The sequence below is a fragment of the Nothobranchius furzeri genome, chromosome 6 (genome assembly GCF_043380555.1).
Source record: "Nothobranchius furzeri strain GRZ-AD chromosome 6, NfurGRZ-RIMD1, whole genome shotgun sequence".
Lineage (NCBI taxonomy): Eukaryota > Metazoa > Chordata > Actinopteri > Cyprinodontiformes > Nothobranchiidae > Nothobranchius > Nothobranchius furzeri.
Genome location: NC_091746.1, coordinates 82,304,085 through 82,324,722, shown reverse-complemented (window position 1 = coordinate 82,324,722; position 20,638 = coordinate 82,304,085). Strand labels below are relative to the sequence as shown.

Here is a 20,638-nt window from a genome sequence, read left to right as displayed (position 1 = left end):
TCTTAAAGTCGAATAATTTAATATTGCATATTAAACATGGTCATAGGTCCCTGGAAGAACGAAAAATAGCCAGTGGGGCTGTATATACATCACGAAGTTCAGCTCAACCACTAACTGAATTCTCAGTCCAAATAATCATTCAGTGAAGTTTAAGCTGAACATGTTTATATGTAAATTATATTTGGAGTCAAATTCATAGTAATTTATAACATGTTTCCACAACATAAAAAGTGTCTATTTGAAATTAATTGATGAGCCTAGTGAGGGATGTATTAAAACAGCACACTAGAGGGCGCAAAACGCCTCACACACAAAACATGATAGCTCTCACATAAGAACTAAAAGTCTAAGGTATGAACATTGACTGGAGAAAAGCATTGTCCCAAAGTAATCTAGATCAGTGGCTCCTAAGTTGGAGGTCCGGAGTCGGGACAACAAGGTGGCTTCACAAGACTGCAGGTCTTCCCACACAATTGTGTCTTTGCTGAGGTTGTGAGGTCAATGATATTTTATTTTGAAGATTACATTGAAATTCCAATAATACATCCTACAGTATTATCAGAGTAGTTACCTTGGCAACACTTGCTTGTTACATGTGTGCAGAACAAACCACCCATTGCTTTCTGAAATACTTTTATGAAGCCAAATGGGCAGTTTCCTCCACCGCCATCTTGGCCATGTCACTGGTCTCATCCCACCCAGACAATCCAAAAATGGGAAGAGAGGGTGGAAGCAAAAGATCGACACCCATAAATTCTGAACAGATGTAGCTACAAGCTAACATGGAGCTGGGAGTTAACCATAGACTGTTAAAATACAAGCACCGTAGCGGATCTGATTTGGGCGCCCCGGCCGCATACTCTGCTCCTCTGCGGCAGTCAGACATCAGCTAAAAATTAGCTACAAGCTAACTCGAAACTACACACAGCTTGAAGCCAACAGGGCTAGCTACGTGACGCTGAGCTGTCGTTGTTTGTTGAAGCTGAGAATAAATAAAGAATGAAAAACAAACTGATTCTTCACCCTTAAAACTTCACAGTATTCATAATGTTATAATGCTGCTCAGAGATGGCCACAAGTGATGTGTCGGTCGCGAACGAACCGGCTCTAAGAGCCGGCTCTATGAAGTGAACGATGGGAGCCGGCTCGTCATTGGGAGCTGTCACCCTCCCTCCCCTCCCCCTCTTGACCCCCAAGGTCAACGTGTGAAACTGTGTGTCCAGACTGTCCACACACAGCAGTAGGGGCGGGGAAGAGGGAGGATCAGACTCAGACAGACACACAGCAGAGCACATGCGGTGGAGGGAGACGAGAGGGAATGAGGAGGAGGAAAAGGGCGAGCGAGGGACAGGAAAGTGCGACGAAGACGGTGAGAAAATGAGCGACAGCAGTCGGAAAGTTGAGATTTCTTAAAGTGTTCAGTAAATAAATCCATATAAATGATAAGTATTTGATATGTAGCATTTTTTACATGAGTAAATCATTTTACATATAGTTATGTCTTATTTTTGGTGATAAATATACTTTACGCAACAGAAAATCTGAGGAGCCACTTGGGAGCCAAAAGAATCGGCTCTCTAAAAAGAGCCGTAATTCCCATCACTAATGGCCACCATTCACTGCTGGTGTAAATATCCTCTAGAGTTGGACTAGCCGCTCTTTGCAGCATCTTCTCAGCCTCAGAGCAGATCCCAGACCAGCAGTGGAAGACGTCAGCACACATTCCACCACCAGAAATCTACACACCAACACTGATACCAGCCTCTCCAGTCTCTTTTTCAGCATTAAACATATTATCTTCCCTTTCTGTTTATATTTACGTGATTCTTGTTACAGAAAACCTTTGAACTTTTTTACTGCATGCATCCTTCTGTTATGTGTTTTTCACTTCAGACTAACTCTTTGAGGTCACCGCTCTGGCCTTGACGTCATTAAAGGATTACTCTTGGGTCATTCCTTCCCCCTGCAGCAGCTCTGCGCTCCCCGGATGCTGCAGTTAGAAGTGGGTCAGCTCAGCATTAGGGGTTGGGAAGGTTGTAGTTAATCAGGTTGTCTCTCTGCATGTAGCTGTTTCTTTCAACCTACAGAAGGTAAGCTTCAGAATTATTGCTGTCTGTTTCTGGTGTTCATTCTTAGAGTAAAATCACTCCTACATTTCTGTGAAGGAAGCTTACATTTAATTTAATCAGCAGAGTTAATATGAAGTTAAATTAGAGAAAGTTGGAGTTGTTTGAAAATGAAAGTCACTAAAAACAGGATTTAGTTGGCATTTTATATGATTAAAGATACGTGTGCAGGAAAATTATTGATATACACTTATTACATTTCTGGGAGAAAATTATTAAGCAAACACTGTTATTAGTTAACCCTCTCACATTGTTAATGGGGTCAGACGGGCCCCAGGTGCTTTTTTATTAATTTTTATTAGGAATGCACCACTCCACCCTTACCCAGGGATAAACTATCAACCATGTTTAACCAACCCCTGTCCTGGAGGGGCCACCTGATAGTCCGGTGGAAAGGTTAAGAAATATAGTTTGTGTTTTATTGGCAAGATGGCACTTAACATGATTATAAATCAAAAGAAATATCCTTTAAAATGCTGAATTTCTGTAATTGTATTAAATAAATTACAAGGCACATAAAAAATGAGATGAAGGACTGACACACATTGAAACGATGAACACATTAGCTTGTTTAAGGGTGAATTTGTCATTGTTCTGAACTCTATAATCCAGAATAATATTTTGTCACACAGAAAGAGCTGCTAGGGCACAGGTAAGTCTTTATTTTTGACCCATTTGGCCTCATTCTTAAATTCTCTATTACCTTCCAGTTATTATGTCTTCCTTCTGCTCATGTAATCCCTTTACAGCGAAAAGGACCTGGCAGCTTTCTGACGGAGTACCATGGCAGAGGCCTTGGATCTCAGCTCCACAGAGGACGATCTCCGTTGGAAACCCTCCAGTCGACACAGCAGGAAGTCCGGGTCCTCGAACATCTTCTCAGGGGTGAACCTGCATCAGCTGCACAAGCTGTTCAGGACAGCAGGGGACAGAAACGCTGAACATCGGGCCAAGCTGGTGTGGCAAGAGATGGAAACAGACGTGGAGAGGGCAGAGGAAGAGAAGGAGCAGGAAGGAGAGGACGAAGCTGGGTTGGCCCAGGCCTTGGTGGGGCTGAGAGTTCGAGCAAGGAACAAGACAGGAATAAGAACGGAGGGACACGGGGACCACAAGTGGCTCAGAGGACCTGGGTGTCTCCGGTGGGAGAAAATACAAAGCTTTACTTTTCAAATTTTTTACTGATGGAATCAGTCTTGAATTTACAACATGCTGCAGCTAATTCTAGGAAAAACACCGGGTTTCACTCTGTGTGTCGTCATCAGGGTGTTATTTCATAGCATGAGGTCTCATAGTGGAATTGAAACAGCTGCTAAGCAATATATTTTTATATGTTCTATTCATATTAGAGTGAATGTTATGTTGCACTGCCAAAGGGTTGAAGTGCTTCTGCAGAAACATGACCGAGCTAAACTCTTCTTGCATAATAAATAAACTGGTATTCGTCACTTGTAGTACTTAGACTTTCCACAAGAGGGCGTACATACAGGATCAAAGTTTTTGGGAGAAAGTACAAATATTATGTCATTTGTTTTTAGGGTTGAGGAGCCATTAGCTGCCCTCAGCGCTGAGGACGATGAGGCTAACCTGACACCAGCATTTGAGCTGCCGGCTTCGGACGACATCCAAGAAAACCCTAACCCCTTTAAACCAGCTCCATGGCGGATGGGAGTCAGGCTGGAGAGCACCAGAGACTCTGAGCGCTACCTACACCGCATCCTCCACTGAAAATCACACACATGCAGGGAACATAAACCCTCACAGGACTGAATTTGCATCAAAAACATTTCATAATCCTGCTTTCAGGTTCTGCTTTCATGCACTGCACTCTGTAGACAAGATTTTCTATAAGAATGCAAAAATACAAGTATAAATATAATTCATACTGTACGTATGAAAATCAGTTGTGTTGGTATATCTGGTCAAACCTGCAAGAATTACATCAAATCAGTTGTGTTTTATAGAAAATATTGTGTGGCCATAATAATGGCTTACTCATAAATGTATTGATGATTCTGATCATGTGTCTTTATACCGATATTAGCTGTAAATTTCGAGTTACTGCAACAGTAAATAACCTTAATGATCTGTAATGAAAGCAGCTGGACTTTGTCTCTTGGCTCTTAGTTTTGTTCTGCTTATCAGAAATGCATCTTGACTTCTGACTGGAGAGTCCCAGGCCCACAGATGAGACCGTCATCCTTTGACCCATTTAGTTGACCATTAAACTGAAGTGATGTGGCTGTAGAGTCATCCTGACTCATTTCTGAGAGGAACTTTGCCACGACTTGTGTGATTATGCAACATTTAAAAAAAATGAAGTCAGTGACTGAAGGTGAGCTGGTTGCTTCTCTGTTTTTAATAATGACTCTTTAAAAAGATTATTAATAATAAAACCATAAACAGGTGTGAATAGTTATAACATATTAACGCTGTGGCACCAAAATAAAGCATTACAAAGTAAAATCTGTCTTAATTGCCATGATTTTTTTAAATAATAACACTAACATTTATGTCAGTGTTTAACAGGAAGTTAGAGGTAACTGTTGGTATTTTGGGTGCTGGACAAGTGACATAAAAAGACCAACTTTACTCGTTTGTTCAACACAATAGCAGTGGTCTCTAGTATTAATGCTCAGAGTCGATCTTCGTTGGGAAAAAGCTCTTGCGCTCCTGTTTCAGGAACAGAGGTGAACTGAAAATTTGGAGTCTTATTTCTAGATATTTGGACATCTTGTCTCTGATTGGCTGACAGCAACACAACTCTACCACTGACTGTTTCCTTTGCGACATTGATGTTTTATCTCCACAAATAACACAATCCTGGAGGAGTTCTGTTGTGGAGTAGCTAATGCTAACAGTTAGCATCTACTAGTTGAGACATGCTCTGCTTTCTCCTGGACACTAAATCAACAACAGCCTTCCCTGTTGTTAGCCACGATGGATGAGTCCATCAATGGTAATTTTCAATGTGACGTAGATCTGTGGGACTTTTCTAATCCGAGCGTTTCTCCGTTTATCAGCGGCTAATGCAGGAAATATGGGAAGATTATTTTCCCATTTAGCTTGCATGTTTTATGCTTATTTATTTGGCAGACGCTTGTATTCAAAGCGACGTACAATTGTGGATCTATAGGGCATGATGTGATCTGTGGGGGGAAACCGGGGTACCCAGAGGAAACCTACGCACGCATGAGAACATGCAACTCCGTGCAGAAAGACTGCAGCCGAGTTTCGAACCTGCAACCTTCTTGCTGCGAGGCAACAGTGCTAACAGCTGCATGTTAAACTCAGAAGGACCAATTTCAAAAATAAGGGTCTCTCATAAATGTTACTTAGTGCTTTGTTAAACAAAGGATCCTTTTATTAATGTTCCAAATACTGTTAACTGTTAAGTGTCCTTAAAAAGCAAGTCACCCCCAAATCAACTTTTTTTCTGATAAACTATATAAATGCGTGTCTAATCGTGCTGTAGACACATGTAGTCAATAGTTTTGCCCTTTAGTGCATTTTAGTTAAAATTTTAATTTTCTGCCTAAAACTCTGTCGTAAAAAACTCTGCACTGCATTTGAATTTAAATCTGCCATCGCTATTGGCTAAGAGGTACCCTAGGACGTTAGCTGGTGCCATATGATGTCACAATGTTGTTGTGAGCCTGTGTGTGTGTATTTGATAGCGGCTTTGCCTTCTCGGTCTGCTAGGCAACAGCATTTGTTGCATTTTTCAAACAGGAAGTGGGAGTTGAGTAAGAATCTGGTAGGGGTTACATGCTCAAAGGGCCAGGGGTGTCTGCTTAATAATGCATTACCTTTTTTAAAATAGTAAGTAATGTTAATAAAGGGACCTTTGTTATAAAGAGTTTCCAAAATATCTGAATCTGGCCGTTTTGACACCAGAGTGTTAAATAAAATGTTTTTATTTTCTAGAAAACAGTAAGAAACAAGAGATGTGTGGATTTGTCGCTTATGTTTCTACATTAAGAAAAACATTGTAAATACATGCTCCGCGTGACGATTTTGTCCTTAAAGGGATGTTTCGGAGTTTTAAATTTTTATGCTCGCGATTCCCCCCTCAGGCCAAAAGCGTAATGGCAGCTTCAATAGCAGGCTTGTGCACGAGGCGCGCTGTATGCTGTAGTGCTGTATGTGCACAGACCTTAACGAAAATACAGCTGAGACAGTCCCGTGTGTGTGTGTGTGTGTGTGTGTGTGTGTGTGTGTGTGTGTGTGTGTGTGTGTGTGTGTGTGTGTGTGTGTGTGGCCCGGAGGACAGAGGACAGGAGAACGCGCAGCTAATTAATTAAATAATTTAGTTCTGTACGTAACTCTTCAGCACAGCCGACAAAGGTTTGTGATGGGTCAGTCCTCCTGCATGCTCAGATCATTCCCTTCCCTTGCTTGAAAAATTGTTCCAAAATGAAAGTTGAACCCACATCTTTTTTATCTGAGGATTCAGTGCCGTTCGGCGAGTCTCAAATAAAAATTTGGGCATCTTACTGTAAAAAAAATATACCATTAATGTAAAAAATAAACGCCACATAAATTACCTTCACATCAAGAGTCTAACCCAGATCTTCTGCACAAGAGTCCGATGATTACTTAAGTGAGATAAAGCACCAGTATCTGTATCTGTAACTTTTATATTCTAGATGACAGCTGAAACAACATTCAAAGAACGGTTCGGAGCAAAAATGGCTATTTTGTTTCTAATTTGCAGGAAATATCTAGAAAAAAGTAGCTAAGGGTCCTCAGAAATGTAGCTAGGTTCATCACTAGGCGTGAGGAACAGCGACAAAGTCGCTGAGTTGGCACTACCTCACTCTCTGCTGCTAAAGCTACTGACAGCAAATGCTACGGGCGATGCCTGAGCGTGAACGCGCATGAAGCAGCCTGCTCGACCCGAGCAGCTCTCTTTTTCTGTGATTTTACAGAAAAACAGGCAATCACAGTAAAAATGCCAGGGCTCATTCTACAGGACCAGGGCACTGCAGGAGAATGTATGAAGAAGACATTTATTATTTCGATACATGTTTTGGCTGTCACACTTCCATAATGCCCCTTTAAAAATGTCGTCGTCTTCCTCCGCTTATCCAGGTCTGGGTCGCGGGGGAAGTATCCCAACCAGGGAGCTCCAGAAAGTCCTCTCCCCGGCCACCTCCACCAGCTCCCCCGGCAGGACCCCAAGGCGTTCCCAGACCAGATTGGAGATGTAACCTCTCCAACGTGTCCTGGGTCGACCCGGGGGCCTCCTGCTGGCAGAGCACGCACAAAACACCTCCCCAGGGAGGCGTTCAGGAAGCATCCTGACCAGATGCCCAAACCACCTCAACTGACTCCTTGCGATCCGGAGGAGCAGCGGTTCTACTCCGAGTCCCTCCCGGATGTCCAAGCTCCTCACCCTATCTCTAAGGCTGAGCCCGGCCACCCTACGGAGGAAACTCATTTCGGCCGCTTGTATCCGCGATCTCGTTCTTTCGGTCATTACCCAAAGCTCATGACCATAGGTGAGGATTGGGACGTAGATCGACCGGTAAATCGAGAGCCTGGCTTTCTGGCTCAGCTCCCTCTTCACCACGACAGATCGGCTCAGCGTCCGCATCACTGCAGACGCCGAACCAATCCGCCTGTCGATCTGCCGATCCCTCCTACCCTCACTCGTGAACAAGACCCAGAGATACTTAAACTCGTCTTGACAGGTTCTTCTGCCAGGCGTTCCCAGCAGACCCTCACTATGCGTTTGGGTCTGCCAGGTCTACGCGGCATCTTCCCCTGCCATCTGATCCAACTCACCACCAGGTGGTGATCAGTTGACAGCTCCGCTCTCTTCACTTGGGAGTCCAAAACATACGGCCGCAGGTCAGATGATACCACTACAAAGTCTATCATCGACCTGCGACCTAGGCTGCCCTGGTACCAAGTGTACCGATGGGCATCCTTATGTTCGAACATGGTGTTCGTTATGGCCAAACTGCGGCTTGCACAGAAGTCCAATAACGAAACACCACTCGAGTTCAGATCAGGCGGGCCGTTCCTCCCAGTCACACCCCTCCAGGTCAAGCTGTCATTGCCCACGTGAGCATTGAAGTCCCCCAGCAGGACAATGGAGTCCCCTGATGGAGCACTATCTAGCACTCGTCCCAGGGACTCCAAAAAGGGTGGGTACTCTGAACTGATATTTGGCCCATAAGCACAAACAACAGTCAGGACCCGTTCCCCGACCCGAAGGCGCAGGGAAGCTACCCTCTTGTCCCCCGGGGTAAACCCCAACACACAGGCAGAGAGTCTTGGGGCTAACAAAAAGCCAACCCCAGCCCTCCGCCTCTCACCCGGAGCAACTCCAGCAAAGGAGAGTGTCCACCCCCTCTCAAGGACTTGGGTTCCAGAGCCAATGCAATGTGTCGAGGTGAGTCCGACTATATATAGCCGGTACCGCTCAACCTCTGCCATAAGCTCCTGCTCCTTCCCTGCCAGCGAGGTGACGTTCCATGTCCCAAAAACCAGTTTCCTTGTCCGGGGATCGGATCACCAAGGCTCCCGCCTCGGTCTGCCACCCGATCCACATTGCACCGGACCTTTCATGTTCCTCCTGCGGGTGGTGGGTCCACAGTTGGATGAGCCCATGTAAATGTATCCGTGTCGGGCTGGGCCCGGCCGGGCCCCATGGGCGAAAGCCCGGCCAACAAGGTGCTCGCTCACGGGCCCCAACCCCAGGCCTGGCAGTAACCCTCCGGGCCGGGTACTCCGACTCCTAGATAGTTCATCCATGAAAGATCCTCTGGACCATTCTTTGTCTCACCCTTCACCTAAGACCAATTTGTCATGGGAGACCCTACCAGGGGCACAGAGTGCCCCAGACAACATAGCTCCTAGGATCATTAGGGCACTCAAACTCCTCCACCACAATAAGGTGATGGTTCAAGGAGGAGCCCTTAAAAATGTTTATATTAAAATACAACAACTATAACACACACCATCTGTATTAATTGAAGTTTAATTATAATCTGTCATTAAATATTACATACAAATTATACAGTGCATTATCACGATACATTTCCTGTTAGTGTAGCACAACAGAAAGTCACTTTTTCCTTGAACGTTCAACCAGATCCACCCTAGGAGGCTGAAATACAAGTAAAGATTATTTAGCCGAGAAAACCAGGAGCTGGTAGAAAACACCAACCCCAAAGATTTATCACAGCTGCAGGAGATTCTGTCCTCTTCACTAATGAAGTGATTTGTGAAACAAATGAGGAAAACGAGTCATGATTCTCACTTGTGTCTGTAACCTAAAGTACCGCAGCCAAGCAGCGTCAACCCAGATGAGTTACAGATCTTCATCTTCAGGGACGTGGAGCATAATTAGAAACCAGTTCGTGTTTGTTTGTTCGCTGTCGTCGTCTCATCGACCTCTTCCTAAACCTGTAAATAGTTTCCGACAGTAAAAACTTATCCGACTGGATGTAGTGGAACAGCTTCGACTAGTTTGGGGTTTCTTTTACTGCATAGCAGAGAATATGAGTCAGTGTTAAAAGTGTAGCAAAAAGAACTAAAAAAAAACATGGAATGAAATGACTTTCAATCAAAAAACAAACAGGAAGGGGTTTAAAGTGGCATGCACGTAAGCAGACCACATGCACATAGGAGTGCAAGGATCAGTCGTCTCACCGACATCGAGCTCAGGAGGGCACAGAATCAAAAACCATATTCACTCAAGGCACTGAAAACAAAACAGGGAAGAAATGTTATGAAATTCTTCCTTTTGGCCTCAACTCAACACCAGCCAGCTTTTCCTCCTGTACCCAAAAATCCACGAGGAGACAAAAAAGGATGAGGATGGTTTCCAGAACAGGAATCGGTGCTTTCGGGCGCAGCCTGCTCCTCCGTCTGCACGCATATCATCCTTCCTGCAGCTTTCTGATGTTCCGTGTCCTACCACCAGGTGAAGAAAGGTTTTCTGCTCTGGAAACTCTGCGTGTATGATTCACTGTTTGCTCTCTGAGGTGCCCGAGCCGTTTCCACGGTAACGGGGGGCATCTGGACCAGCTGGAGCGGTGATTTACCATCTTTCAGAGCTTGGCTCAGATTCAGGATCTAACAGCAGAAGAAGAGGTCATTTCTATAAATCAGACACTTATTTTGGGGTAAAACAGAGGAGCATTTTAACTGCTTAGAAGTGTGATTAAATCTATCTTTTCTGCGTGTTTTCGGCATCGTAGGGCTCAGAATCAGACTCACCTGCCCCCTCATAACGGACACTTGTTTGTGAAACTGTCCCCTGTCGAAACCGGGATCTTTCTGCAAGATAGTTAATAAAACACGCATGTTCATTATTGAGTCATAAACTCCACTGCATTTTCCACATGAGCTCTTCTTGCCTTAAAAAGTTCGTAGAGGTCCTCTTCCAGGTCTTTAATGAAGTTTGGGTCAGCAAGTTTAGGAAGAACTAAATCCCGGATTTCCTGGGAGAAAGGAACTTTGGCTTGGGGCAGCCACGCCCAGTAGAAGGGGTCTGTGGATCAGAGAAATAAAATTGTTATCCGTGTGTGTGTGTGCGTGCGTGTGTGTGTGTGTGTGTGTGTGTGTGCGTGCGTGTGTGTGTGTGTGTGTGTGTGTGTGTGTGTGTGTGGTGCTTACAAGCTCTCCAGGAGTCAGGGTGTTTGAGGGGGAAGGCAAGGCCATTATCTATGGCTGCTAGCTTAATGATGGGTTCCTTTACTACAACCCAGTCTGTGTCCTGGAGACAGAAAAAGCAGATCTAGATTAAAAACTCGGACACGACAGAATCAAAGGTGTGATTTTCAGTGAACGTTAATTACAGCCGCACTTGAGGCGAGATGATGATATGATACAAAGTCCACAACATGGCTAATATCACAATCCCGTGCTCTGTAGGGACGCAAGAAAATATCGATACACTGATATAAAGGGTTTGGCATCGTTTGGTTTTGAACGATTCCGATTCCAATTCCTCGTTTTGATTCCGGTTCCTATCGATTCCCGATTCCGATTCTTTGAAGACATGACCTGTTTTACACGAGCCAGCTAACCACAGGTCCTACTTGATGAAATAATCTTAACTTCAACACGAATTTTAACTCTATGAACAACAACATCACCTTCATTTAGACTAAAACGTGTTTTGGAGACAAAAAGAAAAAGACTTGCAGCACAACCAGTGTGTTTGTTTCTGACCACAACCAAAGTGTGGAAGCAGCCTCTGGGATGAGAGGCTAAATGTCTCCAACATATCCAGAAACGTCCAGCTGTTTTCAGCTAAAGCTCTCAGGATGATCACGTCCAGGATGGCTGAGAACTACACCTCCATGCTGCAGCAGCTTCAGTCAGAACAGAAACTTAAACGTAGCTGCTGTCGGTAACAATCTGACAGATTTCAAACATTAAAACTCAACAGAAATAGTTCAGAAAGGAAATTAAATGTTATTTATTATTATTATAATTAGTTATTGTGGCAGAAGCTGGTGTGCTCCACCACGGAGAAAGCTGCTCTAGCATGATGACTTAATTATTGTACAGGTTATTGTTCAGCCTTCTGACGCGCGTGCGCGCGCGCGCGCACACACACACACACACACACACACACACACACACACACACACACACACACACACACACACACACACACACACACACACACACGTGTTGGTGAGCGGCTGCATCTGACTGCTGACGCTCCGTGTGTTTTTATTTCTGCAGTGAGACAAACTCACCTCACACCGTCCAGAGTTTGTTCTTCTATTAAGTCCACCGTGTTGACGGATTTTAGCAAGTTTCCTCCACGCTGCAGGAGTTCAAGTTTACATTACGGAGTAAAAATTCGGCAGACGCATTTGTTTATATTTGGGTGGGGGGACTCGGTGCTGCACAGGCAGCTGGTGTGATCAGCTCTGAAAAGCGCTGATCGCAATTTGCAGATTACGTTTATTTTTACCGGATATCGGCCACGGATTCCACTTCCAGTTGGCATTCTAGGAATCGAAATAAAAATCTTTGAACGATTCCAGAAAAAACTAACAGTTGGTCCCGGTTCCAATCGATGCTCGATGCCCCACCCTATCATGATATTTTATGTTATGATACTGAATCAGTGTTTAAAACTAGTTTATAGTTATTTTATTGTGAATTTAAAAGCAAATATTTACTGTATTTCTTTTGTGTGACATCTCGTGGTAACACTGGATGTGTCTGGGAAGCGTCTGGCATGAGTCATAAAAATGCTATTACCAGCTTTTAGAATAGCGATTAATCGTATCGTCTCCTCTGTATCGCGATATGCATCGTAGCGCCAGATTCGTGCTAAAACACACCCCTAGTGATAAATGATCAAGAACTCCAAAAACGTCAGCGTTGACAATCTCCCTCTCTTTGCTGTAAAATTCCCGTATCAACAACTGGCCAAAAGGAAAAGTCAAACTGAATGATAAATGATAAACGACCCACACGTGTACAGCACCTCTCAGAGTCAGAGGACTCCAAAGCGCTTTACACTACAGTGCATCATTCGCCCATTCACACACTGAAAACACAAAAGTGTTCTGAAAAAGGTTTTGCTCGTGAAACATGGATCCGACACCAATGCGTTGATTCTTATGTTGTCAATAAACATCGATATTTAGCCTTTTGTCAGTTTTCTGTCCCATCTTATTTTTAGACTAGTGGTTGGATTTGAGTCAGAAAAGTAGGATGGTGAAAAAAAATAAAGATGTTGCACAAGGTTTTCAGAATCCCCCAGATATTGTCACAAAATAGGGAAACACACGGAGGTAACAAACTTTGCGACGAGGTCTCGAGTCATTCCCAAACCTTTAGCCTTTCTGTTTGTCTACAGGAGTGTGTGTGGACGTCTCCTCACCCTGTTACCGACAGGATCCATGGGACAGTCGTACTTCAGCAACCAGTTGTCGTTTCCTCTGTCTACATCACAAAAACATGCAGTTTAATGCTGACAAGAGCTGGTCGTGTAACATCATCTTCACTAACTTTGCTGTTGTTGTTGCAGGGTGTCTACCTACCCGTGTTCCTGATGATGTAATCAAGCACCACGAGCCGTTCAAACTGCAGCAGAAGTTGTCGGTTGGTGTTTTCAGGCAGAGGCTCAGCTTCAAACCTCCGCAGCCAGAAATCTGCATCCTTGTATCCATCAACGAAGAGCTGGAAGGAGCCAATCTGGTGGAGATGACATAGAAATCAGTTTTCTCTGTTTATTTATTTAAAACCGATGTAAACATCATTAAATAAAGTTGCTTATTTCGTTTTGTGTGTGGGGGGGCTTTGTACTTATGACTGCAGTTAAACCAGTGGGTGTATTAGTAAGGTTTCTAGTTTACCTTTGGTGGTAGTCCAATTCTGTGGAAGCGCTGACCCACTTTAGGTACCTTCTCCAGAGCTAGCTTTTTTCCTCGAGACTTCACTCTGTCGATGGCGCTGTAGTTGAATGTTTCACTCGCCAAATACACCACCTAAAGATGACATGCTGACATTAATGAATGCCCACTCTGGATGGAAAACGGATAATCTAGCATCTGGACGGATTTCACAAGTCTAAAAGCAGATGTGTGTGATGGCGCGGGGATGCATCAGCGTCCTTCTCCGTGATCACGTCCATTTCTGGCACCTCAGCATAAATGCAGTTAATTAAAATGTTGATTTAGTGCAACATTTGCTGTCTTTACATGTTCAGGTCAACTTTTTGCCCTCTGAATCCTAACAGTCAAATCAAATTTAAGTTCAAATTCAAAAAAATTTGATCACGCAACTACATCTAATTGTTTCCACACTACAAAGGCGTGGCTGTGGCAGAAGAATTCAAGTATTTTCTTTCATTAGGATTGTTCCAGCCACTCCAACTTGCTTTTTACTTGCAGTGGCATTTTTAAAGGTGTTGAACACTCGTTTAATCAATACATTTGCAGTGGTCTCTAGCAGGAATGCCTTGTAAGTCATACCCTGGGTACAAAAAGCCCTGGTGCACCAGGTTCAGGATCTAGAACTGCCAAATCAGAGGAGAGCTTCAAAGGGCAGACTACTTCCTGATATTTGGACATCTTATCTCTGATTGGCTAACAGCAATGCGACTCTACCACTGACTCGGTTTGCTCTGCAACGTTGATGTTTTATCTCCACATATAACACAAGCCTGGAGGAGTTCTGCCGTGTGGTGGAGATGCTAATGCTAACAGTTAGCTTCTGCTAGCCAAGGCATTCTCTGCTGTTTCCTGGATGCTAAACCAGCAACAGCTTTCCCCAAGGAGAGTAAAGATTGGTGAATCCATGAAAGTTTAGTGACAGAGTGAAATAGATCTGTCAGGATATTCAAATCCTAGCGTTTCATCATCTTCCATTAGAAGCTAATGCAGGATACCATTTACTTGTTCAGCCTGCACAAAAAATGCAAAGTGACCGATTATAAATCAGAAATAATATTTAAAAATGCTTTTTCAGTGTTCCACATATTTAAATAATTGGATTTGCATTTTGATCTATTTTTGGTTGCAAATATGAGACTAATTGAATTGACTAAACAAAAAGAAAAAGCAACCTTGCTGCTTTACAATATTGTGATTTAAAATACTGAAAAAAATAATTATATATATATATATATAATAATAATAATAATAATAATATAATAATAATAATTATTATTATTATTATTATTATTATTATTATTATTATTATTATTATTATATTAAAAGTTCTAGTATTAAATGTTTTTAGTACTATTCTTCCGTCTGATGACAATACCAAAGACAGGAAGTTTAAATGGACTAGCAGAGCCGTGTGATGATACCTTGGTCCTGGGAACAATATTGAGCTCCAGTTTCTGATCGACCAGGCTGGCCCCAGCCTCTGAGAGGTAACCTTGATTCAGGACCAAACAGTCACGGCCAAAACAGCAGGGACAGCACAGTTTCTGGAGCCACTTAGTCCATTTTGGATTTAGATGTCCGTAGGGTTCTTCATTTTTAGGCTTGAACACGCCGATGATCTTCTGTAGAGGCAGAAAGCAGAAAGGGAAAGGTTTCCTCTGTGTAAGACGATCAAAGGGGTTCTAGAACAACTTTTGTTTTACATTCAGAAACTGTTCTTAGAGACTCTATTTAGCATATGAAACTTTGGTGCAGCTAAAAATGGCTCAAGAGCTCAGATAAATGGCCAAATACACTTCCATAATAAAGTCCTACAATGGAAGGGCCGGTTTGCCCCGCCCACTGTTTCTGAACCGTTTCTCTGCGACCGTTACATCATTAATAATTTACATTTTAAAAAATCAGGTTGGAGATGGCACAGACTTTTTGGTATGGTACATTTGACACCTCAAGCCGTCTGCACTCAACAACATTATGGTGGGTTGCAGGTTTGAACCCCGCTGAAAAGGTTTGAGGAACAATAGGCAGATCCCACTCAGCCGATGGAAGAGAAAGCAGAGGCGAATGTGACATCAGCACTATGGGAGGTTGTAGGACTCTAAAAGGCACAATATGAAATAGAGCTATATTTAACAAGGTAAACACAGTTTTGAATGTAATTACTCCATTTAAATTCTTGACAGAATATATATATATATATATCATATTATTATTATATATATATCATATTATTTAAGGTTTAATTAACAAACGTCTGTATAAAGACAGATAAAAGAGCAGTTATGCCAAATCAGCTGTTTCAATACAGTTTTAATACATTTAAAAAACACCTTAAACAACTAAAATGTGAATTGCAGAAATTAAACTAAATTTGCCTTAAAGTGAAAATGTGTAGTTTTTAATTGTTAATCTCTGGAAATATCCATCAAAGTATGGTTGAAAACTAATCAGATGATGACCAGCTGCTGAAAAATATTGGCAGCTCCATAACTAAACCGTAACAGTCTGGTCTAGAATACATGGGAGCGGGTCTAAGTCCCTGGGCGACGCAATATTAAAGGCCATGTTTCCTTCTACGGGAGCCCTTAAGGACAAAATGCATTTGCTGATTTGTAACAGATGGTTAGAAATACTTTCACCATTAATAAACGTTGTTGTTTTACACATTTACCTCTTCAAGCTTTGCCAGTGATGAAAGGGAGTCTGATGTGCTTGTCATTTTACTGAAGTTTGCACTCCCCAGGCCTTTTTGACCCTAATGGGGATCCATTGGTAAGGTCTTACTCCAACACAAAAATACAGCTTGTTTGCAACAATTTAGGTATTTACTGCCCTCTATGATCAGGATAAATACACACTGTCACTTTAAAGCAGAATGGTAAAAAGCTTGTGTTCGTATAGCGCCTTCTTAGGGTTCTACAACTCCTTAAGCGATTTACAACACAATCAGTCATCCATCCATTCACACACATTCACATAATGGTGAGGATGAGCTACGATGTAGCCACGGCTGCCCTGGGGTGCAGAGGTGAGGTCTGCAGAACACTGGCACCACCGATCCTTCTGACCACCACCAGCAGGCAAGGAGGGTTACGTATCTTGCCCAAGGACACAACAGCAGCATCCTCTTGTGGGAGCCAAGGTCGAACCTGCAACCTTTCGATTACAGGACAACACGCTCTACCTCCTGAGCTACTGCTGTTCTCAGAAATCCAGAGTTATTTTTCTCTGAGGCCACCGTCTACAGGTGGAAAATGTATTGCACCTTTAAGCCCATCTCCTTACGTTTATGTATTTAGCAGACGCTTTTGTCCAAAGTTACAAGTGATAATGAAACCAGCAGGTTGCCCTTGAGGCTAACAACAAAACACTAATCAGGCAATCCTAGGTGGCAGTGAGGACGCATAATGAATCATAGAGGGAAGTGAACAAGTACCTCCATGATTATAGCTGGAAGCAACGCCTCTCGTTCATGAATGTGCACCTCTAGTTGGGCATCAGAGCTAAAACTCATCGTTTTACAATTATTATTCTTACTTTATGCTGTAAGAAATGTTGCCAACTCTGCATCAGTCTGGTTACTTCAGCAAACATGCGCGTGCTTGCTCTGTGACCAGTCTGTAGCTGCTGTCCAAAGCTACCGGCTAAAGCTGAGGGGCAGTCAATTCAAACTGCATGCAGCGTCAAGGGATGGCGAGCAGCCTTAGAAAAATAAACTATTTTGACACATTGCATACAGTATATCACAGTACAAAGTAAGACTGTCCCTTTTACGGATTTCTAAAAACTTGGACATATTCCTGGACACGGGAAAACTCCGGATTGCTGCTTTAAAACCCAAAATAAGAGCCAGATGTGGGGTGTGTCACAATTTGATATGGAAATCACATGCCTCATCGTGTTAGTATCACGCACACACAAACACAAAACGTGGTCAGAGGAGAGAATTGTGTCCACAGAGCGGTGGCACATGACTGCTTAACACAGTGGTGACTAACTGAAGAAACTAAAGAAGTGGGGGCTGAGGAGAGCAGGTCGCTGGATTCAAACAAACCATTGAGGCTTAGAGCAGATTTTCGTGTTTTAAAGTTTATTAAAGAGGCACATAAAAAGGCTTGTGTTGAAACAAAAGTGAAAACCAAGTATTCCAACCCAAAGACCACACACACTTCCCTTTTTTTCCCTTGCACAACCTGAGATGCACTCTTGATTTGGACAAGTTGCTCAGGGCTCTCATTATCCAGCTCTGGCTATCAAAGTTTCATCACTGTTTGGCGAGAACGACAGAGCGGTAATTCCCAGTTTTATTTGAGCCGCAGCTGCAGCAAATGAGACACGTTCATTTAACATCATCAGTTTTTTTGGGGTTTTTTTACCTAAAAGGATTTAAGAAAAGCAAACTCTCTAAGGAATGTTATCGCTGACGTGTGCTGACGTTTACAACAACATGAAGGCAGGCTGCAGGAATCGATGCTGAGATGTTGCCTTCCTCAGCCTCTGCCTGAACGGTCTTGAGCTTGGACATGAAGACGTTTTAACCGAAACTCAGAACTAGTTCATCGAAATAAAAATCTAGTGTTTTGTTTCTAATGTATTCTGTTTTAAAAGTGGAAGAAAGGTACACAAGAGTGATTATTGTGACACTGATTAATATGAGTTTAATAATAATACATTATCTCTGTTTTAAAATGTTATTTATCCAATTAATAACTGATTTCATTGAGATTTTACTTATAAATTTGTGTTTTTTGTTTGTAATTCTCAAACAACTCATGAAAGGTTGCCTGAGGTTCAGGTTTTTACCTTTGGTGCCAGATTTGTGGTCTAACATTTTTATTCTAACATCAAAAGTATATGTAATGTGAAATGGTTCTCACTTGACCTACCTGATGAATTTCATGTTTGTCATAATTAAGAAGAATGTTCTCCTATCTGCCATGTCATCACAGAGCTGTTCGAAGAGGTCTTTCCCAAAACAAACGTGTTCATAAAAAGGCAGTGAAAGATCCAAACCCAGATCGTGATAAAACATCTGTAGGTTAGCATCAGCTCATCTTACCCCCTGTGAGTCTTTCACAAAATAGCTTCCACTGGAGCCCTGGTAGATCCTTTCCGGGTAGATTCCCTCCTCGATTGCTCGTTCGGCCTTGCGGATGATGTCTCTGAACTCGGGATCTTCTGGAAATTCGTTCCTGTGGGGGTCTCGAGACGTGTTCCCTCGGTCCCGATCTAAGAGCGGCTGTCTCTCCCGGTTCCGATCCGGACTACCGGCCGGGAGACGCACTACGGATCCTGGTGTGTTCCCAAACGCGCCCCGAGGGCTAGTGGGCTCTGCGGGACAGTAGCTAAAATCAACAGGGTCCCGCAGCGGAGAGACAAGCGGACTCGTCTCGTCCATACTTTGAAGGTAGCCGAATAATTCGTATATATTATATAAAGAGATTAATTACGATGATTTAAGACAAAAAAAGAAGAAGTAACCAAAGCTGGACAGTTGTTTTGCTGTAACACTATCAGCGGCTAGCAAGGAGAAAGCAAAAATAAGAAAATCAGATGACTGTCAGCTTCCGGTAAGAGGCGGGACCTATTGCGTATTATGATCTTTAACTAATCACCGCTGTCGAGACTTAGTCCTCTGTGCTGATTGGACACTGTGACACCGTACACAGAAAACACGTGAGAGCTAATAAACCTAATCAATTAAATCCACACAAAAAACCTTTGATAAACACTTTGTGATTTAAATGGTTTAAGGAAGAGGGGATTTTATTTTTTTAGTTTCTTTTAAATTCCAGAAGGGCAAATTTAATTAAACAGTTTATTTTTATTCCTTTAAAAATCTGAGTTTAGTTGCAAACGGGTCTTTATATATACTCAACAAAAATGTAAACGCAACACCTTTGTTTCTGCTCCGATTTTTCATGAGATGGACGAGAGAAGAAAAAATAGATGAATGGATACATTGGCACTCCCAGAAAAGTGTCATGAAGGTGGCCAGATGGGGCCTGTGAAAATTTTAGGGTTTTACTGGAAGGGTTCGAGTTAGGGGGGGGGGAGCTGTGTGGAACCCAGCTCCCTGTTAAAAGGGTGACGGGCTCCATGGAAGCACTGAACTGATACGCCCAGGGGGAAATTATAAATGATTAATAATAATAATAATGCATTGAACTTATATAGCACTTTTCTAGACACCCAAAGATGCTTTTCACACACTCTCACATTCACACACAGCTAGTGATGGTAAGCTACTTGTGGCCACAGCCGCCCTGGGGAGGTCTGACAGAGGCGAGGCTGCCATTTGGCGCCGTCGGCCCCTCTGACCACCACTAACACAGGCAAGTTGAGTGAGGTGTCTTGCCCAAGGACACAACAGCAGGATACCCCTGGCGGGAGCTGGAATCAAACCCATAACCCTCCGATCATGAGGCAACCCGTTCTACCACCTGAGCTACTGCTGCCCCAAGGAAGATGTATGTATGGTTTATATGAACATGGATACCATTTGTTAAAGAGGGGTGTGCTGGTGAAGGTTCTCCGTCATCCAGGTCAGGGATTCATATGAAGGCAACTGGACTTCTTTGGTTTCTTGAAGATGCTTCACTTCTCATCCGAAAAGCTTTGTCACTTCTGACTGGAATATGGGAGGGTCCCCATTGCCTTCATTTGATCCCCTTTGGATTAAAAGGAGGTGGGGAGATCTTTGCTGGAGAGGGGACAGTTGGGTGATCAGCAAGTTTCAAGTAGTGGCCACAGCCCCTGGCCACCCCTTGGGGGCGCCACTGTATGGATATTGCAATGATTGTCAAGCCAAGTATTCCTTATTCTGGACTCTACAGGTGCTGGCCAGTAAATTAGAATATCATCAAAAGGTTGAAAATATTTCAGTAATTCCATTCAAAACGTGAAACTTGTACATTATATTCATGCAATGCACACAGACCAATGTATTTCCGATGTTTATTACGTTTAATTTTGATATTTATAGGTGACAACCAATGAAAACATCAAATCTGGTATCTCAGAAAATTAGAATATTCTAAAGGCCAATGAAAAAATGTTTGTTTCTCTAATGTTGGCCAACTGAAAAGAATGAACATGAAAAGAATGTGCATGTATAGCACTCAATACTTA

At 43.0% G+C, this 20,638-nt stretch overlaps 2 protein-coding genes across 3 annotated transcripts; one reads left to right on the top strand and one right to left on the bottom strand.

Moving 5' to 3' along the window:
* Positions 1-136: 136 nt before the first annotated feature.
* avpi1 (arginine vasopressin induced 1) lies at positions 137-4,949 on the top strand. Of its 2 annotated transcripts, XM_015943808.3 has the most exons (4): positions 137-2,090; positions 2,759-2,778; positions 2,876-3,265; positions 3,662-4,949. In XM_015943808.3, the coding sequence occupies exons 3-4, from the start codon at positions 2,910-2,912 to the stop codon at positions 3,849-3,851; spliced, it is 546 nt and encodes a 181-aa protein (XP_015799294.2). In that variant the 5' UTR covers positions 137-2,090; positions 2,759-2,778; positions 2,876-2,909; the 3' UTR covers positions 3,852-4,949. The 2 variants fall into 2 exon arrangements, with proteins under 2 accessions (XP_015799294.2, XP_015799296.1); XM_015943810.3 differs by lacking the exon at positions 2,759-2,778 and having other exon boundaries at positions 3,662-4,948.
* A 4,644-nt stretch (positions 4,950-9,593) lies between these two features.
* Positions 9,594-19,055, bottom strand: pi4k2a (phosphatidylinositol 4-kinase type 2 alpha). The gene is made up of 9 exons (XM_054744849.2): positions 18,567-19,055; positions 14,929-15,129; positions 13,469-13,600; positions 13,154-13,307; positions 12,994-13,055; positions 10,758-10,857; positions 10,499-10,632; positions 10,359-10,418; positions 9,594-10,214 (listed from the first exon to the last, which is right to left on the bottom strand). Exons 1-9 carry the CDS (start codon positions 18,903-18,905, stop codon positions 10,053-10,055), a joined length of 1,344 nt encoding a protein of 447 aa, XP_054600824.1. The 5' UTR covers positions 18,906-19,055; the 3' UTR covers positions 9,594-10,052.
* Positions 19,056-20,638: the final 1,583 nt, after the last annotated feature.